The 24642-nt window shown below is 40.2% G+C and overlaps 4 protein-coding genes across 4 annotated transcripts; 1 reads left to right on the forward strand and 3 right to left on the reverse strand.

Annotated features, from left to right (window-relative positions):
• Window positions 1-2505: 2505 nt before the first annotated feature.
• On the reverse strand, window positions 2506-13259 carry sdha (succinate dehydrogenase complex, subunit A, flavoprotein (Fp)). Its single transcript, XM_040013318.1, has 15 exons — window positions 13140-13259; window positions 10869-10952; window positions 10568-10729; window positions 10292-10435; window positions 9828-9992; window positions 9577-9725; window positions 9370-9494; window positions 7131-7299; window positions 6843-7038; window positions 6571-6742; window positions 6177-6295; window positions 3362-3473; window positions 3122-3252; window positions 2922-3035; window positions 2506-2790 (listed from the first exon to the last, which is right to left on the reverse strand). The coding sequence occupies exons 1-15, from the start codon at window positions 13200-13202 to the stop codon at window positions 2704-2706; spliced, it is 1992 nt and encodes a 663-aa protein (XP_039869252.1). The 5' UTR covers window positions 13203-13259; the 3' UTR covers window positions 2506-2703.
• Window positions 13260-13419: 160 nt separating this feature from the next.
• On the forward strand, window positions 13420-16877 carry LOC120722340 (coiled-coil domain-containing protein 127-like). Its single transcript, XM_040013319.1, has 4 exons — window positions 13420-13549; window positions 14076-14213; window positions 14946-15190; window positions 15408-16877. Exons 2-4 carry the CDS (start codon window positions 14084-14086, stop codon window positions 15852-15854), a joined length of 822 nt encoding a protein of 273 aa, XP_039869253.1. The 5' UTR covers window positions 13420-13549; window positions 14076-14083; the 3' UTR covers window positions 15855-16877.
• Window positions 16878-17071: 194 nt separating this feature from the next.
• On the reverse strand, window positions 17072-18738 carry zmp:0000000930. The gene is made up of 2 exons (XM_040013322.1): window positions 18190-18738; window positions 17072-17778 (listed from the first exon to the last, which is right to left on the reverse strand). The coding sequence occupies exons 1-2, from the start codon at window positions 18321-18323 to the stop codon at window positions 17418-17420; spliced, it is 495 nt and encodes a 164-aa protein (XP_039869256.1). The 5' UTR covers window positions 18324-18738; the 3' UTR covers window positions 17072-17417.
• A 2859-nt stretch (window positions 18739-21597) lies between these two features.
• mrpl32 (mitochondrial ribosomal protein L32) lies at window positions 21598-23854 on the reverse strand. Its single transcript, XM_040013321.1, has 3 exons — window positions 23647-23854; window positions 23285-23481; window positions 21598-22116 (listed from the first exon to the last, which is right to left on the reverse strand). The coding sequence occupies exons 1-3, from the start codon at window positions 23741-23743 to the stop codon at window positions 21865-21867; spliced, it is 546 nt and encodes a 181-aa protein (XP_039869255.1). The 5' UTR covers window positions 23744-23854; the 3' UTR covers window positions 21598-21864.
• Between the last annotated feature and the right edge of the window lie 788 nt (window positions 23855-24642).

The following is a 24642-nucleotide window of genomic DNA, read 5'->3' on the forward strand; positions in this document are numbered from 1 at the left end:
TTGACAACCAGGAGAAAGGTCATCCTTAGCATACTGTTCTATACTGTCTGGTTCTCTTTGGAAACAGGTCCTTTGGTCAGATGAGATGAAACTAGAGCTCTTTGGCCACAGAGATCCTTCTTAGGGAGAGGTGTACGATCCAAAGAACACTGTCCCCACAGTGAAACACAGTGGTGGGAGCATTATGCTGTGGGAAACATGAAGAAAGAAGGACATGTGAAAATAAGAAAAAAAGAAATAAATGCAAGCACTCAGCACAAATCTGGGTCTGGGTTTGTATTCCAACAACACAAAGAGCCACAAAATATGTCGCGCCTGTAGAAGTACCTCCAGAAAACCAATGGGAGTATTACTGACTGGCTTGCACAAAGCCCTGACTAGAATCACACTGCAAATTTGTGGGGACCTTGAGAGATTCGCCAAGAAAGAATGGATGTGTGGGACTGTTGAAAATGACAACACACAGCTGTTTGTTGTAGTTTTGTTTCTACAATAACGCAAGTATCCAAAATAAAACCAGGATATTTAGAAAAAGCTGTGTTAAAACTATGCTTGCTGTTTAACAGCGCTTGGGAAATATCTTAAATGGCTTTAAAAGGAGAATCACAGACTGGAATTGTCATAAGAATTTTTAAAGCTGTACTGACTGAGGAAAAATTGCATGTGCTGGTTACACGGATACTATATTTAAGATTCGTGAGATTCAATCTGACTTCTTTTAGCTTCTACTAAATTTAACAGCTTTTCATTTGTTTCCATTGTAGTATTTATTTTCCCCCAGTCTACCAGTTACTTGTATTTACCTTTAAATTATTTGAACCGACACTTTAACTCCTTTTAGAGGATGTTCATGAGTACAGAACATTTTTCTCCCACTGGTGGAAAAAATCCAGATGCTGATAATGACTTCAAGATGTGAGTGGGCGTATGGGCTTTAACGTAAAGAATGCGAGTATGATTTCCTGTAAAGGCAGTTACAGTGACTCCTCCCACGCTTTTTCCTTTTTAAATCCACCTTTCATCAAATGTATTCATACTTTAAAATGCAACCGATTTGCCACAGCAAATAAAGGTTAACCAACCTTTATCTTCCCCCTAACAAACCCTCTCCTTTGTTCCAACAGGAGTGTGATACCTGACTCCAACCCTGTTTACTTCAGCCATCATCGAGCTGGGCTTGTACAGCTGCCGGGAATATGAGAAGGGCTCAGGTTACAGTCCCGTTTGTTCAGCGATAACAGCCTTCCACTACATTTACAGTTAAGCAAAGCAGCTCCATGAGGCTGTTACAGAACAAATCCAGTCATTATTGTGCCGGCCCTTATCAGTAACACATAGAAATATGTTCCTAAAGCTCATGATAGCAGGACAAGTGAGCAGCCGCAGAGCAAACATGCACCAGCTGTTCCTGGATGACATGTGGATGTTTGCTTCTGCTGCCCTCCACTGGACAAAAATCACATTTATATTTAGACCTGTGACAAAATCCCTTCCTCAGTTTCATTCTTCTCACGGTTATTGTGAAGGTGTTTGTCTTAAACTTTCCCGGCCTCTTACTAAAACCTAAACTAAAGGAAAAGCGTTCGTTTCTATACACAGCCTAGACTTTATTGAACATATGAAAACAAAAGTACAAACAGCAAAAAGCAGAGGATTAACTTTTTGTAGCAAATAAATTAAGTCACTGTTGATTCAGCACAAGAGGCATCAACATTTTAACACTGAGCACATCTTTCACCTTTGATATTTAAGTCATTTAAGGAGTTGAAGAAAGCTACACCACCTTACTGAAATTTATCCTCAGTCTTAAAAAAAGCAACATCAACACAGTAACTTAAAAAGTAGTTGATTTATCCCAATAGCTGAGAGGCTGTAATGTGGCTGAAGACATTCATTTAATATAATTAACACTTATAGCGCGAAATTGTAGAAAGCTAGAGCCAAATACAGCCTGTTAGCTGATTATCTACAGAACAAGCGGCAAGTGTTGAACACATGCACAAAGTGTAATGAGTATTCCACAAGAATGAAGGCCACAGTGAGCGAGATGTGAGACTTGCACTTTAACTAGTACATACAGTACAACTCACCATATTTATTGTACATTTATGCAATATTTACATACTTCAAACTTGCCTGCAAAGTGTGTGGTTGAAATTACAATCACTTCCATCATCTCTTCAACTCAGCTAAAAGGAGAAAGAGGTTACAAGAAGCTCTTACTGCAATGCCAGACCGGGAAATGAGAGTATGATGTCATCACAAAAAGCCAGGCTTACTGTCAACTTTGTTCTTCCCCTCATATGTGTGTGTGTGTGTGTGTGTGTGTGTGTGTGTGTGTATATATATATATATATATATATATATATAACGCACACACAACCTGCTCACACAGCGCGAGAAGCCATGAGAACCATGTGGAAATTTAGTTTCTGCAAACAGATTGAAATCAAGGCAAAACAAGCCAAAAAAAAGAGAAAGAGAGAAACAGGAAGTGACACAAAATGGTATAGACAGCATTGTACTGAACAGATCTAAATGCATACAAATGTGCAATAAAAGTCTGAATTTGTCTCAGAATGTTATCTCTAGCACAGAAAGTTTAGCTTCCTTAATAATAGATAAATGAGCCTTCTGTAATTGAGTAAGGTGGATGTGATGGGCAAAGGGTGGGAATAAAGGGGAGGGCAGGAGGGGATCATCTTAGTAGGAGCGGATGGCAGGTGGAACGTGGGCGCAGTCCTGCTCATCAAGAGAGCTGTCGATCACAGGGCGGTACTCCAATGTGACCTGTGATTGGTCAAAAGCAGAGGAGTATGAGAAGCTGAGGATACTGACAGCTGAAGCTGACAATAGCTTCAAAAACTGTTTAAATTATTCTGTAAGACACAGACAAACACACACACTGAGGGGGTCATCACCTTTCCAGTCTTTTGATCAACGAAGGACAGAGTGTGCTTCCTCCAGTGCTGGTCATACGGCTTCTTCTCCTGACCCTGCAGGGGCTTAGAGTAGTCGTACTCATCCACACGTTCCTGAAGCACAGTTCAAAGAAATGTTGGCAGAGAGCAGATTGTATAGACATTAATTCCATCCTTACGCTAAACATGTTGACGCAGACCTTGTAGTCCTCTCTGGCGTGGGCTCCCCTGCTCTCCTTTCTCTGCTCGGCAGAGTTGATGGTCTGGACGGCGTTCAGCAGCAGATTCTGCAGCTCTAGCGATTCCACCAAGTCTGTGTTCCACACAATGCCTGAAGGAGAGAGGAGGAAATTTAGAGGGGAGGAAAAAAAAACAAACCCATTTCACAGTAACACTCCAACAACTTTTTGCACAAGAAGAGCAGCAGTGTGGTGCAGTACCTCTGTCAAAGGTCTTGATGTCCTCCAGGGTCTGATAAATAGCATCCATCTTATCGCATCCTTCCTTCAGGACAGAGCCAGTACGGAATACCGCAGCATGGGTCTGCATGGTCTGAAAGCAGAAGCAGAGAAACACGTTACTCTAAATGAACCACGACAATGAAATCTCATGGATGACACAGGGGCCAGTTGTGGTGTTTCACACCTGTTTAACCTGTGTGGTGGTGGTAATCAAATCCAGATATCAAGTCATCCCAGCCAATGCTCATTATCATTGTAAAGATATATGTAAGAACTACTGCTGTCAAAATTTGCATTAATGCAAATTAATCTGCCATCACGGTCAACGCGATTAAATTTTTTTAATGCAACTAACACAGCTGGAGTGCAGAATAACTCAAAATCCCTGAATTGTTTCTGTCAACGCATTCCGGGCAGTTTGTCCAAGTAGTTACCTTCGCAAATGCGCAAATGGGCAGTTGATCTGGTAGTGACGGGCAGCTGAACCAATCAACTCCGTATGGAAGATGATAAACTCACATTGGCCCTCTCGATGGGAAATTTGGGTATTTAAAAAAAAAACAACAAGACGGAGCAGTCGACCGACATAAAATATTATGCAGATTGTGCAAGAAGGAATTTTCTTTTCACCGAAGCACCTCCAGTTTGAAATATCACATTGACGCAGAGCATACGTTAGCCAGGCATGCTGCTAGCACTTTGTCGCAAGCTGGGTGACACGTTAGCCAAACCACTTATGAAGCATCGGGGACTCAGTAAGTCTACCTCGGACATATTGACTGACACAATTGCCAAGTGGATTGCAACAAACTGCAGACCTATTAATATCGTTGAGAACACGTGCTTTACATAGCTTTGATGTCTCGTTTCAAGGACTTGAAGTGCCTCCCCAAGAGTGACATGGTAAGTGCGTATATTTTGCCTTTTTTCTCGAGTCTGTTTGCTCATGCAAATGAAATGCTATTAATATAGAATAAAAATGAATGATAATTAATTGTTATTAATCAAAATTAATCCACAGTAACCCTGTGATGAATCTGATTAAACATTTTAATTGTTTGACAGCACTAATATATATTATATATTAGCGTATACTTGCCTATTAGTATATACGTTTTTTTAAAGTTGTATTTCGCAGGAGAGAACCTGTGCTAAACGATTGAAGAAAACTATTCAAATTCTCTTTGAATTTAAGCATACATTCTGTTTATTCTGCATTTACTTTATTATATTAGGCCTGTGTGATATGACTAAAATCTCATATCCCAATATAAGACATTTATCGTCCCAACAACTTTATACATCACAAAAATTTTACATTTTCTGTAAATTCTGTGAATCTCGGGCAACTCGACTTGTGTGAAGTGTTTTCAGCTGGAGTCGAGTGTTACATACGTTAAAGCGGCCGGAATTTTGTATTTATTACACGGCGTGCTGCAGGGAAAAAACTAGTAGTAGCAAACTCTTTTTAGCTTCTCGTCCGTAAACACTCTGCATACTATTTCACATGATTCAGTTTATCTTGAAAAGTCTCAAAAGGATCTTCAGCTTTATTGTGAAAGGTTTATGTGGAAAATAAACAAGTAGAGGGCAGAGCCACGCGATGGTTTTACCGTCGCTGTTGCTAAAGACGACGCATAAAAACAGTCGCTTGTCCGTCTGTAGTGTTGTTATTTAAAATATAAGAGAAAGAAAGAACTTTAAGGAATTCTACTGTGACCATCAAAATCATCAAAATAATATTGCCGTAGACACCATGAAACAAATAGATAGCGTAATATGAAACGATAGACGTTTTCATATCGTCATATCGAACAGCCCTACATGATATTGCATAAATGTCTGTTAGCTTAAATATAAAGTAGAAAAAAATGTAATTGCAACCAGGCTATTGATCAAATAATGTGATTAATCGCGATAAATTACAGAAAATAGTGCGATTAATTAGTTGGGTTTTTTTATTTATTGACAGGAAAAGTAAGAACATTTATGTTTGATTGACCTGTTAGTGAAGAAGTAATATTGAGGAAGCGGTAGAGAGACGAGCTCAACTACATGAGTTTATTGACACTAGCTTGGTTTGAACTTCCTAAATCTGCCGCTAACGGATGCCGCCCATATTGGTTAATATTAAAACTGATAAAAGCAGAACTGAAACAAGCAAAGTATCCTTAGAAACCAAAAAAAGGAAACTAAAATTCACAAAAAAAAAAAACTCACTGGCACCCGCCCTCATCCCTACTGGATGCATGTATGGTATTGTATCACGACGTCTCAAGTTATCACATTCACACGATTTTCATAATACCTGACCACTGACCTTGAGTTCAAGGTCACTGGGATTCAAACTCCTCTGAGATTTATAGTAGATGCACCTATGGTATGAATTTGGAAGTACTGGGTGACTTCCTTCTTGAGTTATTGCAGTCATAAACTTGGGTTCCCCACACCTGGGTCACGACAATACCCCGTTAACAAAAAGAAAAAAACAGGGAATGAAAAATAAAAACCTTTCTTGTGGAGAGAAAAGCTTTCTAAACCTTATTTTGTGGCAGGTCTTTCCAGATTGTAACCATTAGTAAGAGATTTGGTGGTAATTATACATTACGTTTTTATGTCCTGATGATTATTATCATTTAGAAAAGATCTACAGATAAGGTGTAGAGTTGTATATAATAAATAATATCTAACAATAATAATAATAAAAATAAATAATTCATGTAAAGTCAAATATTAGTTAAGTACAAATATAATTTATACATCAATATGTCTGTGTTCATGTTAGCATGTCCACCTTCTGCATGTTGAGCCTGATCTCAGAGGTCCTCTGACTTCCGTTGGCAAACCTCAGCCTGTCCAGGTTGGCCACAGACTCCTCTCCTGCGCTGGGCTTCAGAGGGGACAGCTTCTCTCCTGCACAGGAAAAGACAAAAAAAGCCAACGTCAGCATGAACACAGAGACAGCAAAAGTGATTTTTCTCTGAATGTGAATGTAGAACAGATATATATTCTGCTAATATTTTACCAGAAAATATTAAGTCTGTTTTAATCAGTTGTTTTTATGATTTTTTTTTTGCATTATTAATGCTTATTTTTTAAGATTAAGAAACTTTTTATTGTAATAAATTTAACCAAATACACTACTTTTGGGATTAATAAAGTATTCTGTGAAAAGCAGAGGTTCTCACCAGGTTTGTGCTGCTCAGCAATGGTGAGGGCGCAAGCTCTGCCAAACACCACCAGGTCCAGCAGGGAGTTGGCACCCAGCCTGTTAGCTCCATGGACACTGGCAGAAGCTGCCTCGCCACAGGCATACAGTCCGGGAACCACCTTGTCCTCGTTGTTGACGTGAGTAATCACCTAAGGGCCAAATATTACAAATCCTAAGCAAGCCCGCTGTGCTCACAACAACAGTGTTAGTGCACAACGCGTGGAGATGACACATGCAGAGATTATGTACCTGTCCCTTGTAGTTTGTGGGTATTCCACCCATGTTGTAGTGGACGGTGGGCAGAACAGGGATGGGTTCTTTGGTGACGTCGACTCCAGCGAAGATCATGGCTGTCTCTGAGATACCAGGCAGCCTTGCGGCCAGCTGCTGAGGAGGCAGGTGGTGAAGCTGCAGGTACACGTGGTCCTTCTCTGGACCAACACCTCTGAAGAAATTAAAAACGTAAACGTCAGTAAGGAACAAGAACTGGCTTAAAAGCTTTGACAGACATCACACAGACAGGTGATTTGAGCATACCTGCCCTCTCTGATCTCTATGGTCATGGAACGGGACACCACGTCTCTGGAAGCCAGGTCTTTGGCGTTGGGTGCGTAGCGCTCCATGAAGCGCTCTCCTTCACTGTTAATCAGGATTCCTCCCTCACCACGGCAGCCCTCTGTGATCAGACAGCCGGCTCCATAGATTCCTGTAAGCATGAAACATGGAAAAAAACAAAAACAAAAAAAAACTGTTACATCCAAATATTTATGAATAAATAACAACAGTAGTTATAAGCTTTCATTCCCATCAAAGAAACACAAGGTCAACAGTGTAAATGTAAAATCCACAAGGTTTTATTGCCATGGCACAATATAATGTCAATAAAACCAAAGACATTATGCTTTATAGACCCAGTACTGTTAAGCAATTTCACTCACAATTTTAAAGTTTTATCTCTAGAATCTGTGAAAAACTGTACTTTTTTCCTGCTATATCCACCAACCAATTTAAATCATAGGTTTTCCCTCAGTGTAGCAGAGTTATGCATAAAACATGGCGAAGTCTGCTGCCCTTATGCAACAAGCATTTACAAAGATGGAGCATCTATGCCACAGGGCACATGTGCTACATCCATATTTAATGATATCATGATATCCAGGAAAAACAAAATAAACATGACCTTTAGGAAAAAGAAAGTTGTCTTCAGGGTAAAATGTAGACATTTAGTGAGTTAAAAGTCTGAAATATCGGTCAATAGTTTTTTCTTTTAGACACATGAAACATGAACAGGTTTCCCTTACATTTTTTATGTGTAGTTAATTTTTAGTGCGGGTGAAACTGGGTCCTCACCTCTCTTCCCCTCGCACTCTCAACATCAGCTCTCCCCAGGGCTGTGTACTAAGCCCACTACTCTACTCCCTCTACACATATGACTGCAGTCCTGCCCACCCAGAGAACATCATTGTCAAATTTGCTGATGACACAACAGCGGTGGGGCTGATCACAGGGGGAAATGAGGCGGCTTACAGAGATGAGGTCCTGAAACTGGGAGAATGGTGTGCATCAAACAACCTGGCACTTAACATTACCAAGATCAAGGAACTCATCCTGGATTTCAGGTGGAACAGAGCTGCCCCTGTCCCCCTGCACATCAACGGAGAATGTGTAGAGCGAGTGGAGTCCTTCAAATTCCTTGGGGTCCACATCTCTGCAGACCTCTCCTGGTCAGCTAACACCATGGCGCTAGTCAAGAAAGCCCAGCAGCGGCTACATTTCCTGAGGGTGCTCAGGAAGGAGCAACTAAACACCCCGGCTGCTGGTGACCTTCTACAGATCCACCATCGAGAGCCTGCTAAACTATGCGGTGACAGTGTGGCACGCCAGCTGCACGGAGGCAGATAAGAAGAGACTGCAGAGGGTGGTAAACACAGCACAAAAAAATCATCGGCTGCCCCCTGCCCTCCTTGTCTGCCGTCTACAACTCCCGTTGTATCAGCAGGGCCAGAAACATCTTAAAGGACACTACCCATCCCGGCTACCATCTTTTCAACCTACTGCCCTCTGGCAGGCGCTTCAGATCCATACGGGCCAGAACAAACACACTCAGGGATAGCTTTTTCCCCAAAGCTATAACCATACTCAACTCAAACTTGCACAAAAAGTAATCTGCACTGAAATATCATCAATTCTCTGCCTGTCTGTTTCTGTTATCCATTACTGTACTGTGTATTTATACTTATATTAAGTGTATTGTTAAATTATTCTATAGTTTTTAATGTGCTAAAGCACGTCTGCACTTTTATAGAGCTGTTTCTAATCTCGTTATACGATGTATAACGACAATAAAGGCTTTCAATTCAGTTCAATTCAACTAAGATAATATGACAATGCATTTTAAAAAATAATTTTGTTTTATTGTCACAAGTCGTAGGTTACTCCTTTATGCTCTGCCAGACTGCACTCAGATCAGCTGGTTTTTGTTTTTTCTGACTCCAGAAGTTGACAACAGAAGTTGTAGAGTGCCCTCTGGTGGACAAACTATGTAAAATCATTCATTTTTCTCTCCAATCTCTTCTTAACTATATTACATTTGCACTTACTAGACATTGACTTGTTATTGATACAGCATCTATACTAGTTAACTTTACTGTAGGTATTCCAAACATATCTTTGAGGAATTTGTATAGTTCCTGTGGAGCTTTCGCTTTCAAAATAAAACTCTCCTCAATGCTTCAGCAACATTTTTTGGTTTAATAAATTAAGTTTCTTTTCTCACCAGTGGGATGAAACTGGACAAACTCCATATCCTGGCAGGGCAGACCCGCTCTGGTCACCATCGCATTTCCATCTCCTGTGCTTGTGTGAGCAGATGTGCAGCTGAAATAGGTTCTTCCATAACCCCTGGAAAGAAAGACAGAACTTATTTCTAAGCTTGTAGATAAAATGACAGTTGAAGAAATGTTTAAGCAAAGGCATCTCCTACCCAGTAGCAATAACAGTGTTCTGGGCTCTGAAGCGGTGGATAGACCCGTCCTCCATACAGAGAGCGATCACCCCTTTACACTCTCCATTCTCCATCAGCAGGTCCAGGGCAAAATACTCCACAAAGTAACTGGTGTCATAACGAAGTGACTGAAGACAAGTCAGGCAGACACACAGAGGCACTTAACTGGTGCTCCTCGGCAACACAAAGATTACGCTGCAGAAAGAAGGTAGGAAAGTATGTGTACTCACCCTCCCATACAGCGTATGCAGCAGTGAGTGGCCTGTTCTGTCTGCTACACAGCAGCAGCGGTGCGCCTGGCCTCCCTTTCCATACTTAAGGCTCTGACCTCCAAAGGCCCTCTGGTAGATCTTGCCCTCCTCAGTGCGGCTGAATGGCATGCCAAAGTTCTCCAGCTAGGAAAAAAAAAAAAAAAAAGAGGAAACAAGAGCAACATGAATTCCTAATCTGCCGTAACTGTCTTTTTACACAGCTCTGGGTGGAATGACCCCCATCTGGTGTAAATTAAAAATAAAATAAATTAATAATTATTTAAATCCACCAATAAGCTGCTCGGCTTTTATTATGCAATGAGGTATTCCTAAAGATCACATGGCTTACACACTCATTTATGTCTTTTGTTTAAGGCCTAGTACTTGCCAGTTAATATAATGACTTGTTATGCATGTTAGTGTGTTTTTAAGAGAGATCATACCTCTACTACGGCTGCAGGAGCCTGCTCTGTCATGTAGTGGATAGCGTCCTGGTCTCCAAGCCAATCAGATCCCTTCACTGTGTCATAGAAATGCCACCTCCAGTCATCCTCCTCCATGTTCCCCAGAGCCGCATTAATCCCACCCTATTAACCAAGGTAAGTTTAAACATTATGCGCGTTTACTTGATGACTCAAGATTAGTAAAATATTTGCAATGAGATTGAGACTTTGGTCCTAACTGACACACAAAATCGTTTACTGTAACCACTGATTTACCTGTGCAGCGACAGTATGAGACCTGGTGGGGAACAGTTTGGTGACACAGGCAGTGTTGAAGCCAGCCTCAGACAGGCCAAAAGCTGCCCTCAGTCCCGCTCCACCAGCTCCAACCACCACAGCATCAAACTCATGATCCACAACTGGGTATTGAGTGGAGATCTGAAACCAGTTGAAAAGACAATGTACTGCAAACATTTTTGAAGCAATGAGAGTGTACTCTACGTATGCGGAGTCCTGGTTTTCATATCATATACATACTGTTCTGCATTAAAAAAAACACAAACTTAATGTGGCTTACGTCATCTGATACTTTGGCATTTTTCTTCTTGCCATAAATGGAAAAGTGGAAGTTCCTGGAACCTTGAACTGCAGCAGCAGGGACCTGGCAGAAGAAAAAGCAACTTAAATAAAACTAAAATTAATCCCAAACATAAAACACACTGAAAAACCAGACTCTGCTAATAAACACAACAAAATGATTATTCAATGAAGTGAAGTTTTAAAGCTTTAAACGTTCAGTCCTAGCAGCACCTCCACAACCCATAATTCATATCATTAATATTTAGAGCCATTCATCACTGAAAATGTTACCAGCATTTACACAGCTGATCTTGTCAGATGCAAATGTATTTTAAACCTTCTGTAGTTCACCACTGACTTGAATTTAAAAGTATACAAACCTGCCAGTAGGAGGAACTAATGCATCACTTTAACAGACACAACAACACTGTGCCCCACGTGCTTAAACTTTCCTGACAAAATGTGAAGTAATTAAAATAATTTTGTGTGAGATATCCTTATTCACACATGATGAATAAACCATTTACACTAAATGACTGAATTTCCCAAAATCACTTTAGTGTAAACAACTTACACTAAGCTAGCAGACCGTTGATCTTCATTGCCCTTTGACACAATGTGATTAAGACTATTCACATTTTTTATGCTTTAAATCTACAACATTTTATTCTTCACAGCACAGTGAAAAAGAGGTTCCCCAATCCCACTGATGCAAATACAGACTCTCCATGTTGGGAAGAAGCTCATTATACATTATAGCAAGGAGGGTCTTAAACACTAAAATGATAATATACAAATCACAGGTGATGATTTATCATGTAAATTATCATCTAGCATCTCTTAGATCAACTGACTGCCTGCTTGGCCAACAGATAACAGAGGAGGACACTGAGACTATCCAATGGTCATCTTGAAGTGTGCTCATATACCGAGCATGATCCCCTGAAAAATTGTACTGTGGGTAAGTATAAGACTTGCTGCAAATTCAGAGTAAATAATACTACACCTGGCTAGTTTCTGTTATTTCTGTCACTTTTGGATGTACTGGGGAATGCAGGCGATTTACAGGGTTTCTATCAGTAGAATCAAGTAGAAAGTATACCAAAAAAGCTCCTTTTTACATTAACCGAGTTGTTTATCGTTATATTTTTAAATTTGCCAGAATAGGATCCCCATGTAAAAAAACAAAAACAAAAAAAAACCAAAAAAACAAAACGAATGGCATCTGTTGGTGTAAAATAGCCCGATATCCTATATGCAGGATTTTTATTTTTTTTTAAAGAAAAAAAAGAGAATAATTCCTGGTGAATAATAAATAATCTGTTTCTTTTTTTTTCTGTTTGGTCTTCCCTACCTGTGGGGCATCAACAATCAGATGCTTACAAGTGTCAGAAAGCAGCAGAAATGACTAACAGATTCATTTAATTTAAGTGTAACTTATATTAATTTAACATTAGAAATAAAAAAAGAACAAATTAATGTTAAGCTGAAACTATAAGTTTAACGATCTACATGAGAAGTGACAGGGAGGTTACAGTCTGATCAACTGTCAGGTGGCTCCTGCCTTTGAAAAATGATCTGCTAAAATACAAGCAGCATACCAACCAAAAGCATCTGCTATACCTGTGCCACGACATCAGCAGTGATTTATAATAGGGGGGGAGACTCCTGCACAAAACTTTCTGTTAACAGCCTTACAGCACTATGTTTAATAATGGCTGTGAAGGCATTTACCAAAACAACCCATAGCAAAAAAAAAAAAAAAAAACCCAAAACAAAACAAAAAGAAAAAGCATTAAAACGCACGACCATTTTTAGAGTGACGTTTGCTCTTGGCGGTTATTTTTCATCTTCGTCGGTCTAAACCTGTCATATATCTGCAGTTTGCCCCATTTTACTTTTGTAGCTAACAACAGCGGCTACATACTTAGAACTGTTTTACACAAGGGCAGCGGCATTTACGACTTTCATGGTGACGAAACGTCTCGGTTAGGCAGAAAGTTCAGTCGCCATTAGAAACAAAGTGTAATGTGGAGATAATAGAAGTGTAATAGATATAATATAAATCATTTTGCTGGACCTGCAAAATACCTTTGCTCATAGTGTCACATTGAAACAGCACCAGCTACATAACAGATTACGCAAGTCAGAATCCGCCGGTTATGAAAGCTTCGTTTTAGAAACAAAAAAGGGAAAATAAAATATTATCTTTTACAATATACTACATATATAAATATTTAACTTTTAAAAGCATCTTTTCACTACTCACTGCTTTCGCAGTAGATAAAACCCTCTTGGAGAGGAGACGGGACGCCGCGCGGACACTCGCCATGTTGCCAGACGAAGGATCGTTCCTGCTGCGCTGCGGAGGAACGCATATTCTGCCGGACCGGACTAAACCAATGTGCTAAAAGAGGGGTCACGCATTTGTTTAATATTTATATGATAGTTATTATTTAAAGCATTTAGCCAGATGTTTTAAGGGTAATTATTAAATTGTTACCTTGAAACCATCTGAGTAAATATACAGGGTTTTTTACTGCAACACTTACAGGTTCTTTTTGAAAGCAATTTTTAAAATCACCCTCTGCCGGCTAAGGTGGAACGTTAAAGCGTTAAAATTGTATAATCTGCGTGTGCAGGAACAAATGCATAAGTGACCTACACTTTTCATTCAAGGTGAGACACAGTTCCATACATTTAACAGGCGTACGCTGACACGTTGTCAGGATTGCAAAACTATGAAGCCCCTTCGTTCTGTTGTGTTTTTTTATAAACACAATGACGAGCCACGAAGCCAAATGTTGGCTAGCATGTAGCACATAGCTAGCTTTGTTTATGGTTAGCTCAGCTGTCAAACTTCCGAATCATGAGAGGCTCCTTTCGCCCTGCATGCCCGGTGCATTGTTTGGATTCATGCTAAAAAGCTATTTGTTAATGCACTTTCACATCCAGTGCTTATTCCAAACACTGTTTTGCAGATTGCACACCCTAGCAGATGCATTGGCGTTTATTCACTGCTCTTTATTCAGCCAGTAGCAAATGATGTGATAGTTAATGCAGAGTAAATTATAGACGTGTCAAAGAGAAAACACCTCTGAGATTATATGTTACTCACAAATAAAAACCGAGAAAGAGTCAATTGTTGGTGATGTTTTGGGCTGAGCTCTCTTTGTGTTTGTTTGTGTGTGTGTGTGTGTAACAGCGGCCTCCATGAACAACTTGAATGATCCCCCAAGATGGAACATCCAACCAGATCCCAGAGGAAGGGGGGCGGGAGCAGGCGATGGCAACCAGTGGAACTACGCCCTGCTGGTCCCCATGCTGGGACTGGCTGCATTTCGTAAGTTACACAAGGAGATTCACCTGTGTGATTGTGGATGAGACAACAGAGTAGAACAGCATATCAATTTCAAATGATCTGCTGTGGTGACCCTTAAAGGGAGCAGTCAAAAGAATATGATGATCAGTGAGTGAGTGTCTGGCTTACAGACACACAGTCTCTTTTGTCATTAGAATGCCAAATGGCATTTAATGATTAACACAGAAGTGGGGGAGGAAAGTAGACTAAACTGCAGATCAGTAAAAATTATTCCACTAAAAGGAGACATTTTGACCCTTCCAGGTTAAGCACAGTAGAGGTTTCTTGCACAACTTTACATACTGTAAAACAGGGGGGAAACACCTGCAACAGTTGTAATATACAGAACAATTTTTTGTTTTGTTGTTGTTTTTTGTTTTGTTTTGTTTTTTATTGACAAGACGCACACATTCTGGCTCGCTGCCTTCATCAGCATCACCATAAAACTTAGCGCAAACCTCCCAAAAATTTTTAGGAAGATGGGTATAGGGCAGAGGAAAAACCTACAACTGCTTGTGTGCTTCCCCAGCATGCATCTGTTCTGATCTGTGTGTGATTGTATGATAGATCATCTCTGTTACTTAGATAAAGTCATTGCCATGATTTTATAAAATTCAGTTCATAAGTAGCTCCAGCTACTCTACTCTTCAGAAAATCATGGTAGTATCACTTAACATCTTCCCCATTTTTTTTTTTATCCCATTGCCCTTTCAGGATGGATCTGGACCAGAGAATCTCAGAGGGAGATCCAGAAGGTGAAAGCTCAGTATGACAAAGATGTGTCTACAATAAAAAGTGATATGGAGGCCCGTTACCGGGAGACTCTTACCGAGAGGCGCAGGGCAGCAGCTACGCTGGAGCTGGAGCTGGAGAAAGAGAGACAGCGGGTCAAAGGGTACAAGCAGGCCCTGGTCTCACAGAGCCAGCAGCTTATGGAAGAAAGGAAGCAGTTACAGCAGGTAAAGATCTGCTGAAGGGTTTATAAGGGATAACGGAGCTAATGAGTAGAAATCTATCTTAAACCTTTGTTTTCTTCCATCTCAGTTACCTGCCACACATATGTCTTTTGTTGTCCTCCTTTTACATTGAACATTGCACCCATTTTATCATTGTGTCATTTTCCTTTTGTAATGCATAGCCTTTACTCACTAACCTTGTATTCTATCTTCTAACAAGGAGCGAGAGTCCTTAGAGGAAGAGAAGCAAAAGTTGGTGAAATCAGGAGCTGCAGGTGCTCTGCTGCATCAAGCTCTGGAAAAAGAGCAGAACTGGTACAACCGAGCCACAGCCACTCTGAAGGAGTTGGAGGGTTTACTTGTGGAGCGGCAGAACGCCTACTGCTCCCTCATCCAGCCTCGAGATCAGCGGCTGGAGATGGAGAAGAACATGCTGCTTAAGGTCGTTAAAGATCCCATTGGGGCAGACCTGGATCTAGAGACTGACCTGAAGGATATTTTTAAGAGAGACAAGCATTGTGCCGACCTGCTAAACATGGACAGGAGGAAGAACGGAAGCCTCATGTGGGTGTACCTCAAGTACTGGCAGCTGCAAATCACCGTCCAGAAACACAAAAGAGCCGAGGAAGCCATATTAGGAGGAAAAATCCACTCAGACACAAAGTGACAAATAGGCAACATTAAGCTGGTGTTTTGGTTTGACTTGAAGAATGTGGCGAGGGTGTGGTTTAGAAATGGAAAATTCTTGTTTTTTTATCCCCTCTGTGTAATAATCTTTACTTGTAGGGATGTTATGCAAACACACAGAAGGTCAGTGAGGTCTAACAAGCTGAATATCACCATCTGAAAACTCCACCCTTGATCACATTTTGATGATGCACTAATATCGCTTATAGCAGTTAACCTCAGCTGCTCAGATAAGGATTTATTTCATTTAACTGAAGAAAAACAGAAATATTAGTAGGATTAATCAGGTGATATCCATATTGGATACAAAAATGCATGGTTTATTAAATAGAAGATGATAAAACTTTATAATTTAGCCCCTATAAAAATGTCGATTTAACGTCCATATTTTTGAATGCCATGAATTATTGTCAGTTAAGATTATATCTCAGAAGAATAATTTTTTTATTCCTTAGATAGGAATTCAGGGATGCCATAACACTCTATCAAATCTATTATTATGTTTTTGTAGATAATTTAAGTCTGTTGTTGAAGGAGTGATGTGGGAGATATTTATAAAGACAACTCTGGGACTTTCTGTTTTCAACAACCTCTCTGTTCATTGAGTTTCCTCCATTTAAAAAAAGCCTGATCTCATGATCGAGCACAGCTCGTAGAACAGGGAGGATGTTTCTTATGACTGGTTTGTGGGTACCTCACTAATGTCAGTGATGCGGGACTTAACCGAAGGTGCATGTATGCAAAATAGTGCTGAATAATACAATGTGTTGTAAAAAAAAAAAAAAAAAAAGTAAAATCAAAAAAAGCACATTTAATTTGTTACTGTAACACACATTCACACATGCTATGAAAGGATTTACTGAATCTGTAGCATTTGTCTTTGGTTATCAGGCCTTTCTGTGCTGCCATGTTTTCATTTTGACCTTGGTGATTAAGTGCTGGATGCTAAACTGACACTTACAACTCTGTGTGGTCATTTAAATACATTTGTTTTTGTTTAGAACTCAGTTTGTAGGTTGTCCTTTTTGTCCATAGAAACTGTTTTTTGGGGGAGGGGGCTTCAAGGAGCAGCTTCATCTGGATTTAGATACAGGAAAGATATACTTTAATCCGTTAGCTATGTGGAGGCTCATACTGCATGATTAAAAAGGTGCATGCACGAGGAATGTGTAAAAACAACTGACACGAGAATATTGATTGAGGTTTGTGAAGGAAGCTTCCAGAAATTGTTTAATTAAGCTTTACAAACCATAAAAATCACCAGGTGTGACAAAATTGCATTTTCCTCCTGGAACAAACTTACAGTTCACACCAGACTCAATTCTGCAGCACCCAGAGCTTTTATGCAAATTATAGCACATCTTTTTTTTTAGTATTATTTAGCTGCTGAAGATATGACACTACTACAAATATAAGTATAGCATGTGAGATAACATCCTCGAGTTTGATGTGCATAAAAATAGTACTTCTAAAATAGTCAATTTTAGAAGAATATTTGATTTTGTTAATACTGCTGAGAAATTTGCTACAACAAAGGCTGTGATCACTCCCTTCTCTGAACCCGATTAGAGGTTTCCCTGGGAGAGGACATCAGACTCGAGGCCCTGAAGTTCACTCTAACCGGCTTGCTAAGATCTTGATCTGTGGTGGCTCCTGTTCCCTGTCTATCTGCTCCAGCAATCGGCTTCTCTTTTATAACAGGCTCTTCTGTGTGCCTAAAGCTGGTTGTGGTACGATCCACCTCCCTGCTGGTGTTGAATAAGGGTAGCTGGTGCTTTGTCATCGCTCCACTGGTGCTGCCCAGCATCAGTATCTGGCTGGGGCTCCTCTCCACCATGAAGTGGGCCACCTGTTGCTGTTTATAACTCTCTCTGCGAATGCTGTCGCTCTCTGACAGCTTCAGCCTGCAACACACAGATCAAGCTTTTCTTACATCCGTGAAACACTAACGCTGTATACAGCTGCGTCACTGCCTCTGTGTTAGTTCACATTTTGAATCGTCTGAATTGTTAACTGCAATAAAACACACTGTACAGGCTTGACTGATCAGAGCCTAGTAAGTCATTTTGCTGAGCAAAGCAGATTTTAACTGCTATTCCCTCTAAGTTAAAATACAACAGCACCATGTCATGGCTTTACTGCCAAATTACAGTGAGCAAATAGGCTGCTTCAGTGTAATACTACATCTTAAAACACCACAACAAACTACAAATACACAGCAAAGCTCAAACGAGCGTAACACAGAATATTTTACCCCCCAAAAAAGTATATTTAGTGAGTCATGCACAGCTCAGTATCTAATGTGAGCAACCTACCTGTACTGTGGTCTGGTTTCAAGGACGAGGCTCACCCAGCAGGCTTCATAGCTCTCTTTCTTCCACCTGTTCTCCTCCCGAAGATCACACCAGGAGTTCACCAGGTAGCAGCCTCCTCTGCTCACACAGTGCATGGTGCGGTTTTGTCCGTAACTCAAATGTTAGTAATTTGCTCCAAGATGAATGTCCTCTTTCATGTGGGTGCTTCTACAGATGAATAAAACTCGTGGGATAAAGGATACAACGAGCTGTCAAATCATGCTAAATGTATGTTCAAAACACCGTGAGAAGTGTGTGTGTGTGTGTGTGTGTGTGTGTGTGTGTGTGTTGGCCAATGTCTTAAATATCCAGTCTTGTTTCTATTTTTACTCCTCTGTGTCACATTGTAGTGAACGTAGTGAATGTCCCTGCTTAAGACATCCTGAAGGTTGTTTTTCACATGAAATGGAATTTAGTTCTTTCCATGATGTGATCCAACCAGAATAATCCAAATGAAAGCTGAACGTGGACCTCTCTGACTTCATCTTTTAGATTTTTATGTACTCTTGGATAAAACTAAGTAGTAATCTTAAACATTAACATTTAATCTATAACTATTCAGTCACATTTAGTGTCTCTTGGGTTTGTATATACACTTTTTTCTCTTATATTGTATATGTTTGTAAGGATCAGTGCGTTTAAAGCTGCGGGACGTGTTAATTCATCTCTGTGTGATGACAGGAAATATAAAATGACTAATCTGCTTAAACGAGATGAATGCAAGATCGCCTATCTGATCGGGTCAGAGAATCCAGCCTCTTGCTCCTCAAGTGTCTCTCACATGTTGCTGTGGGGAAACAGCTGAAGGCACTTAGAGCGCTAACTGACACTCACAATCTAACTCATTAATCCGAAGCCGCGTCAGGTCCTCGGCTGAAATCACCACGCTACAAAGGTACTCTGTCGCAGTCATCACTGCTACAGCAGATCAGTAGAGTGCATTCAGTTCTTAAACAGTTTACTTAGTAATTAAATGGTGGATGAGTGGTAGCAGCTTTGAGTTTAACAGAGGTCTTTGATTTCAGATGGAAAGATATAAAGGACAGGTGGAAGGCAGGTTATCACTATACTGATGATTGCTACAATAATTAAGAGGGACCCGGCCTTTCCTTATGACCTGTCATACATGTGATGTTACTTAATACGAGAACATGAAGCATTTGAAGAAAAACAAGAAAAAGAGGAGAAACAGGAATCTAGCTGCTCAACAATCCTGTGTCTCCTTTCCCACATTTCCCATTTCAAGATTGCTCCAAATGTTCCCAGTTGCTGAAAGGTGTAGACTGCAGGCAGACCAGTTCAGCACCTGGACTCTTCTACTACAAAGCCATCCTGTTGTCATAGTTGCAGCATGTAGTCTAGCTTTGTCTTGTTGAAATATCCAACGCCTTCCCAAACCATCAGAGATGCAGGCCTTTGAACCGAGTACAGATAACAAACCAGATGTTCCCTCTCCTCTTTAGTTTGCTGGATGGCGCATCCATGTTTTCCAAAAAGATTTTAATATTTCGGTTGAGTTTTCTATTTTGCCTCAGTCCATTTTAAGTGAGCTTAAAGGAGATAACGTCACTTCTAGATCCTGGATCCTCGTCTTCTTCACATAATAGAAGCTTAACGTGCATTTGTGCATGGCACGGTGAACTGTGCTCACAGACAGTGCTCCTGAGCCCATGCAGGGATTTTCACAACAGAAACCTGTTTGATGGCGAGTCGCCTGACGGCTTGAAGGCAAAGGCACCCACCTGACCTTGATTTTTAAAGTCTTACACTGAAATTGTTCCACAATTTGATTTTGTTTTTTTGCTTCTGAGAAACTCTGCCTCTCTAAGATGCTCTTTTTTTAATGTTACTAACCTGTTCACAATTCGCCTAATTAGCTGTGAAATGTTCCTCTGGCTGTTTTTGTAGTTCTGCTTACTTTTCCATCTTCTTTGAGACATGTTGCTGCCTTTAAATTAAAAATTAGCTACTATTGCTCATGAAGCATTAAAATATCTCAGATTAAATGTTTTCTAGGCTCTATTGTGAATAAAAATGGATTCATGAGGTTTCCAAATCCTTGTATTATTTTTCTTTTTAATTTACATATTACACAGCTTCCCAACTTTTCTGAAAATGGGATTGTAATTGTTGTGTTTGGGATCTGCATGATGGTCAGTGTGAGGGGATTTTTTTCTAATATTGCCATTTCATGCACACACAGCTCTGACTGTGAGCACAGAAGCCCCTCCCACCTGCTGCTCAAACTTTGTGCTAATGAGGGGCAGCCAATCAAAAGAAATCTAGCTTTAAAGTAAGGGGAGCTAAGAGGTAAATAAGGATTATTCTGAGCTTTAATTCAAGCTGCCCTAGAATAGTTCAATGAAGATAAAGTGTTAGAAATTAGCATGATAGACAAAATACTGAAACAGTGCTGATAAAACACACTTGCCAATAATAAATCATTTATTATACGTTTGTACACTTACGGTTCAGGGGTTCACCACCTTTGTACACCTGCAATTTAGGTATCATTCATTTGATAAAGCAAGAGAGATAACACAAATACAGTTAACGATTAATTTGATGGATTGCATACAAATGTCTGCAGATGTTACAAAATATTTAAGGTTAAAATATTTTTGGCAGCCTTAATTAAAAGGCAAGTGAAAGCATTTGTTTAAAAATATACTAAATTCTTGCTAAAGAATTTGGTAAGAACATAACAAGCAAGATTACAGCGCTGTGCAAACCAAGTAAACCAAAGTAATTTCAGTGGAACACTAATAAGCCCGGTCTTATCAAACTATGAGGGGGAAACTGAATCACAGGGACACTGAGGCAGTGGAAGGTATGCTGGACTCATCCCAGCAAAAACAGTCTACTCCAGCGACACATGAGCCACCGTTACATGACTTTGGTTTAATGCCGAATCCTGATTAAAGGAAGTTGTGGCTGAAGCTACGTTGCTTGCTTGTTTGTACACACCAGTGTCTGATCCTGTTAACCGACAGTTTTCTACCACAAGCAATTGTGCAGCCAGACTCTGATAAGCATTAGAAAGCAGTAAACATGACAGTGACACTCATGATTTGATGTTAAGTGTTCCAGATCTTAAAAACATCAGACTCTGAGTCATTATTCCATTTATAGTGAAAGCACCTCTCGTCACTAATAATTGTGATTGCATATGTTCATTTTCATCCTACTTTAAGGAGAGAGGTCACACAACAGGGTTTAAATGGGATTTGATAAACTAGAATATGTTCATTTTTTTAAGAATTAATGGCGTCCCTCCAATGCTCAGAAGACTGGAGAACGTTTCATAAACAGTCTGGAAGTTTCTTCCTGTTTCATGAAGCAGAAGAAGTCATTCACCTTCACCCAAAGTAGATTATTTCAAATAAGGAATTTATTGTCAAACCATCAAAAGTATTATGCAGTTGAATTATGTCCATAATCTGACAGTCTTGGCTTTTAGAAAAACCGAACTATGATACCATCAACTCCAAAGGCTTATTTTCTACTAGAAACACGTGTCTGATGTTTAAGCTCTCTGGATCAGTTCTGAACAAACTAATTCTTAATTTGTGGAAGAAAAACTGACCCAGAGAGACTGAAATATGCTGTTTGGCGTGGTATATGTCACACACAGCTTCAGTAGTTGAACCATGCAGGCCTTTTCCTGGGCCTCTCCACTATCCTCTTGTCTTTGTCCTGCTCCTTTGGGATTTCCCCCTCATATAAGACCACAGTCTCCACAGTGGGGGCCTTCAATGGGCCTCCTTCCATGACTTGAATCTGATGACGAATCATACCGGTCTCCTTGCACACCTTAGCGTAACAGAAGCCACACAGGATGTGTTTCTGTTTCAAGTGGCCACACTCTGGACACGGCTCGATGTTGTTCTGAGGAAGAGAGGGGTGCAGGGGAAAGCAGACAGGGTCAATGGATGCAAGCGACTGCTTCTCTAAATGTTTCTGATCATCTTTGATATTCCTGCACCACACTTTGTGGTCACGTCTTAGTAAACACTACCTATATACATCAATGGTAGCATTTACATATCACTGGGGTTAGGTATCACTTTAAAATAAAGCTAGTTTTATTTTTCTTTCTTTCTGTCCAGCAAACAGGAGAGCTGCACCACACACACATTGAAGGTGGCCACTTGACATTAGTGTGACCCGTTCAGCTTCTTATCACATGTGACATGGTCACAACGCTCCCTTCTATTACACAGTTGTAGAGCTGAATAGTGTCATTTTTTGTTTTCATAGTGATGTCTAAGTGAAGCTCAACTCTCAGCGCTCCAATACAAAATATCATTTTATTCTGTTCGAAATTTCTATGAAACTGTGTTTTAAAAAGTGTACAAATTGAGTTCAGACCAAAGAAAATTCCTCACTCAAGGAATTTTTGCTCTAAGGGAGTCGGAAAATAGGCTTACAAGTATTAACATTTTAACCTGGGAGTCTATGAGGACTGACCCAGGGGATGCCACAGGTCTTGCAAGCATGAAACTAAAGTAAAATAAAAATAATCGAATTTCTCCGTAATTGCATCTGTTTAGATAGTTTGATCAGACACATTCAAGAGGAGAAACAGCAATTGAAGAAGTATAAATAAAAATCTTTGGGAGAAAAAAATAATTTCCGAAGGAAAAAATACTTCAAATACTGTATTTTGGGCCAAAGTTCACTGACTTTGCAGCTAAATTAGATGATGCTTTAGAAGAATTGCCTATATAGGTCCGTGCGCTCTGCTAAGCTAAAATTTTTGCCTCCTAGAAAGATTTTGGATTCAGTTTAAAATATTAGTATCTTTCACAAAGTACACTTTCATTTGTACTCTGTGAACTATGGAAGTCACTCCAGCTGGACCCAACGTTAATGAACGAGGTGCTCTCCTTAAATCCTAAATATTACCACTGACTCGTCGTACTGAATGGTTTATTTGCCACAAATCAAACCCCTCTTTGCAGTAAAATTAGGTACCAGTAAGACAGATGTAGCTATAATTTGGTTTAAAGGTTGAAATGACCCAATGAGATCATCCAGTCACTGCTGAGCGTACCTTGACTTTTATAAGTTTGCTCTCAGCTCTCCTCCTGGTGCGGTTGACCTCGATTGTGCGCCTCTTCTTGGGTGCTGCCATCCACATGATGCTGTCCAAGAGGCCGGGTTGCTGCTCCGGGCTCTGCTGCTCCTCCAGCTGCTGCTCCTGGTCGAGCTGAGGCAGGAGGCTGGGGCCGTTCACAGCCAGACCCGGAGCTGCACGCAGAAGGAAACAACGTTACAGGAATCATTAGGACTTTAACTCCACCGAAACAGCAACACGACACGGACTGGTGGTATTAAATGAAAAATGTCTTTAATGAGTATGTTTGTGTGAATGACCCCATCGTAAACAGAGGCTATTAGCAGCAGCTCACTCACCCAACTGTGCTTCTAGTCCGACCGCCTGCAACAGTCTACTCTCAATGCGCAGCAGAGAGCACCTGAGGCTGTGAATTAACGCGGATAAATTCATCATTTTTGTTACCAACACGCTTCCTCTTCTCCCAGCATGTCAAACAGCTCACGGTCACTGAGGATCCCTACGTCGTTAAACAGCGACGCCAAGCTGCACTTCGTCTGTTTAATTTCCGGCACACAAAAGGAAAGATATTGTACGCTACTGCCATCTAGCGGTTAACCGTGGCGCTTTTATTGTAGCAAAACTGCGTCTCAATCCTTGTGTGCATATTTTAGATTTGTGTGGAAATTTGAGTTCAAGCTTTCCAGCTGTTTTTTGTTTTTTGCTACAGCTATATTTTTGCTATTTAGTTCAGTTTAGTATCCAGAGTGAATGTTCTTGTTTAAGCTTTTTTTTATTGTTTTAAAATGTTTAGTTTTAATTTCGTTTCTATTAGTTTTACTGTTAGTTGTGATCTTTTTTTTGCAATACTTTATTTTCCGATTTTCCACTTAGCGAAGCATGAACAAAACACACCTCTAAACCCACGCACACAGAAGAGGAGAAACAATGACAACGATAATAAAGATGAGTGTAGGTGATGTTTTCAAGTGGAATACAACTATTCATCTCTGAGATCAATCTAAAAATAGGCAGCTTTCCAGCTTTCCGGGTAATGGTTTACACTTTTTGACAATGCATAGTGCCAATTCCAGGAACTTCTGTGGGCTTTTTCTTAATAGTGTACTAACATTTGTAAAGTCTCCTAATAAACATATTTGAGGATCTAAAGAAAAGAGTAACTCTAAAAGTTTTGACATTTTTGCCAGAATGTGTTTACCTTTATGCAAAACCACGTACTGTGCAGGAATGAACCCTCCTCAATGCCACATTTAAAGCACGGACTAGAGAACTCTGGTTTATATTTATGTAATCTTTGTGACATAATACAAGCTTGGTGGAGAAAGCCACCATAT

Source organism: Simochromis diagramma, unplaced genomic scaffold (assembly GCF_900408965.1).
Source record: "Simochromis diagramma unplaced genomic scaffold, fSimDia1.1 OVJJ01000618.1, whole genome shotgun sequence".
NCBI classification, from domain to species: domain Eukaryota; kingdom Metazoa; phylum Chordata; class Actinopteri; order Cichliformes; family Cichlidae; genus Simochromis; species Simochromis diagramma.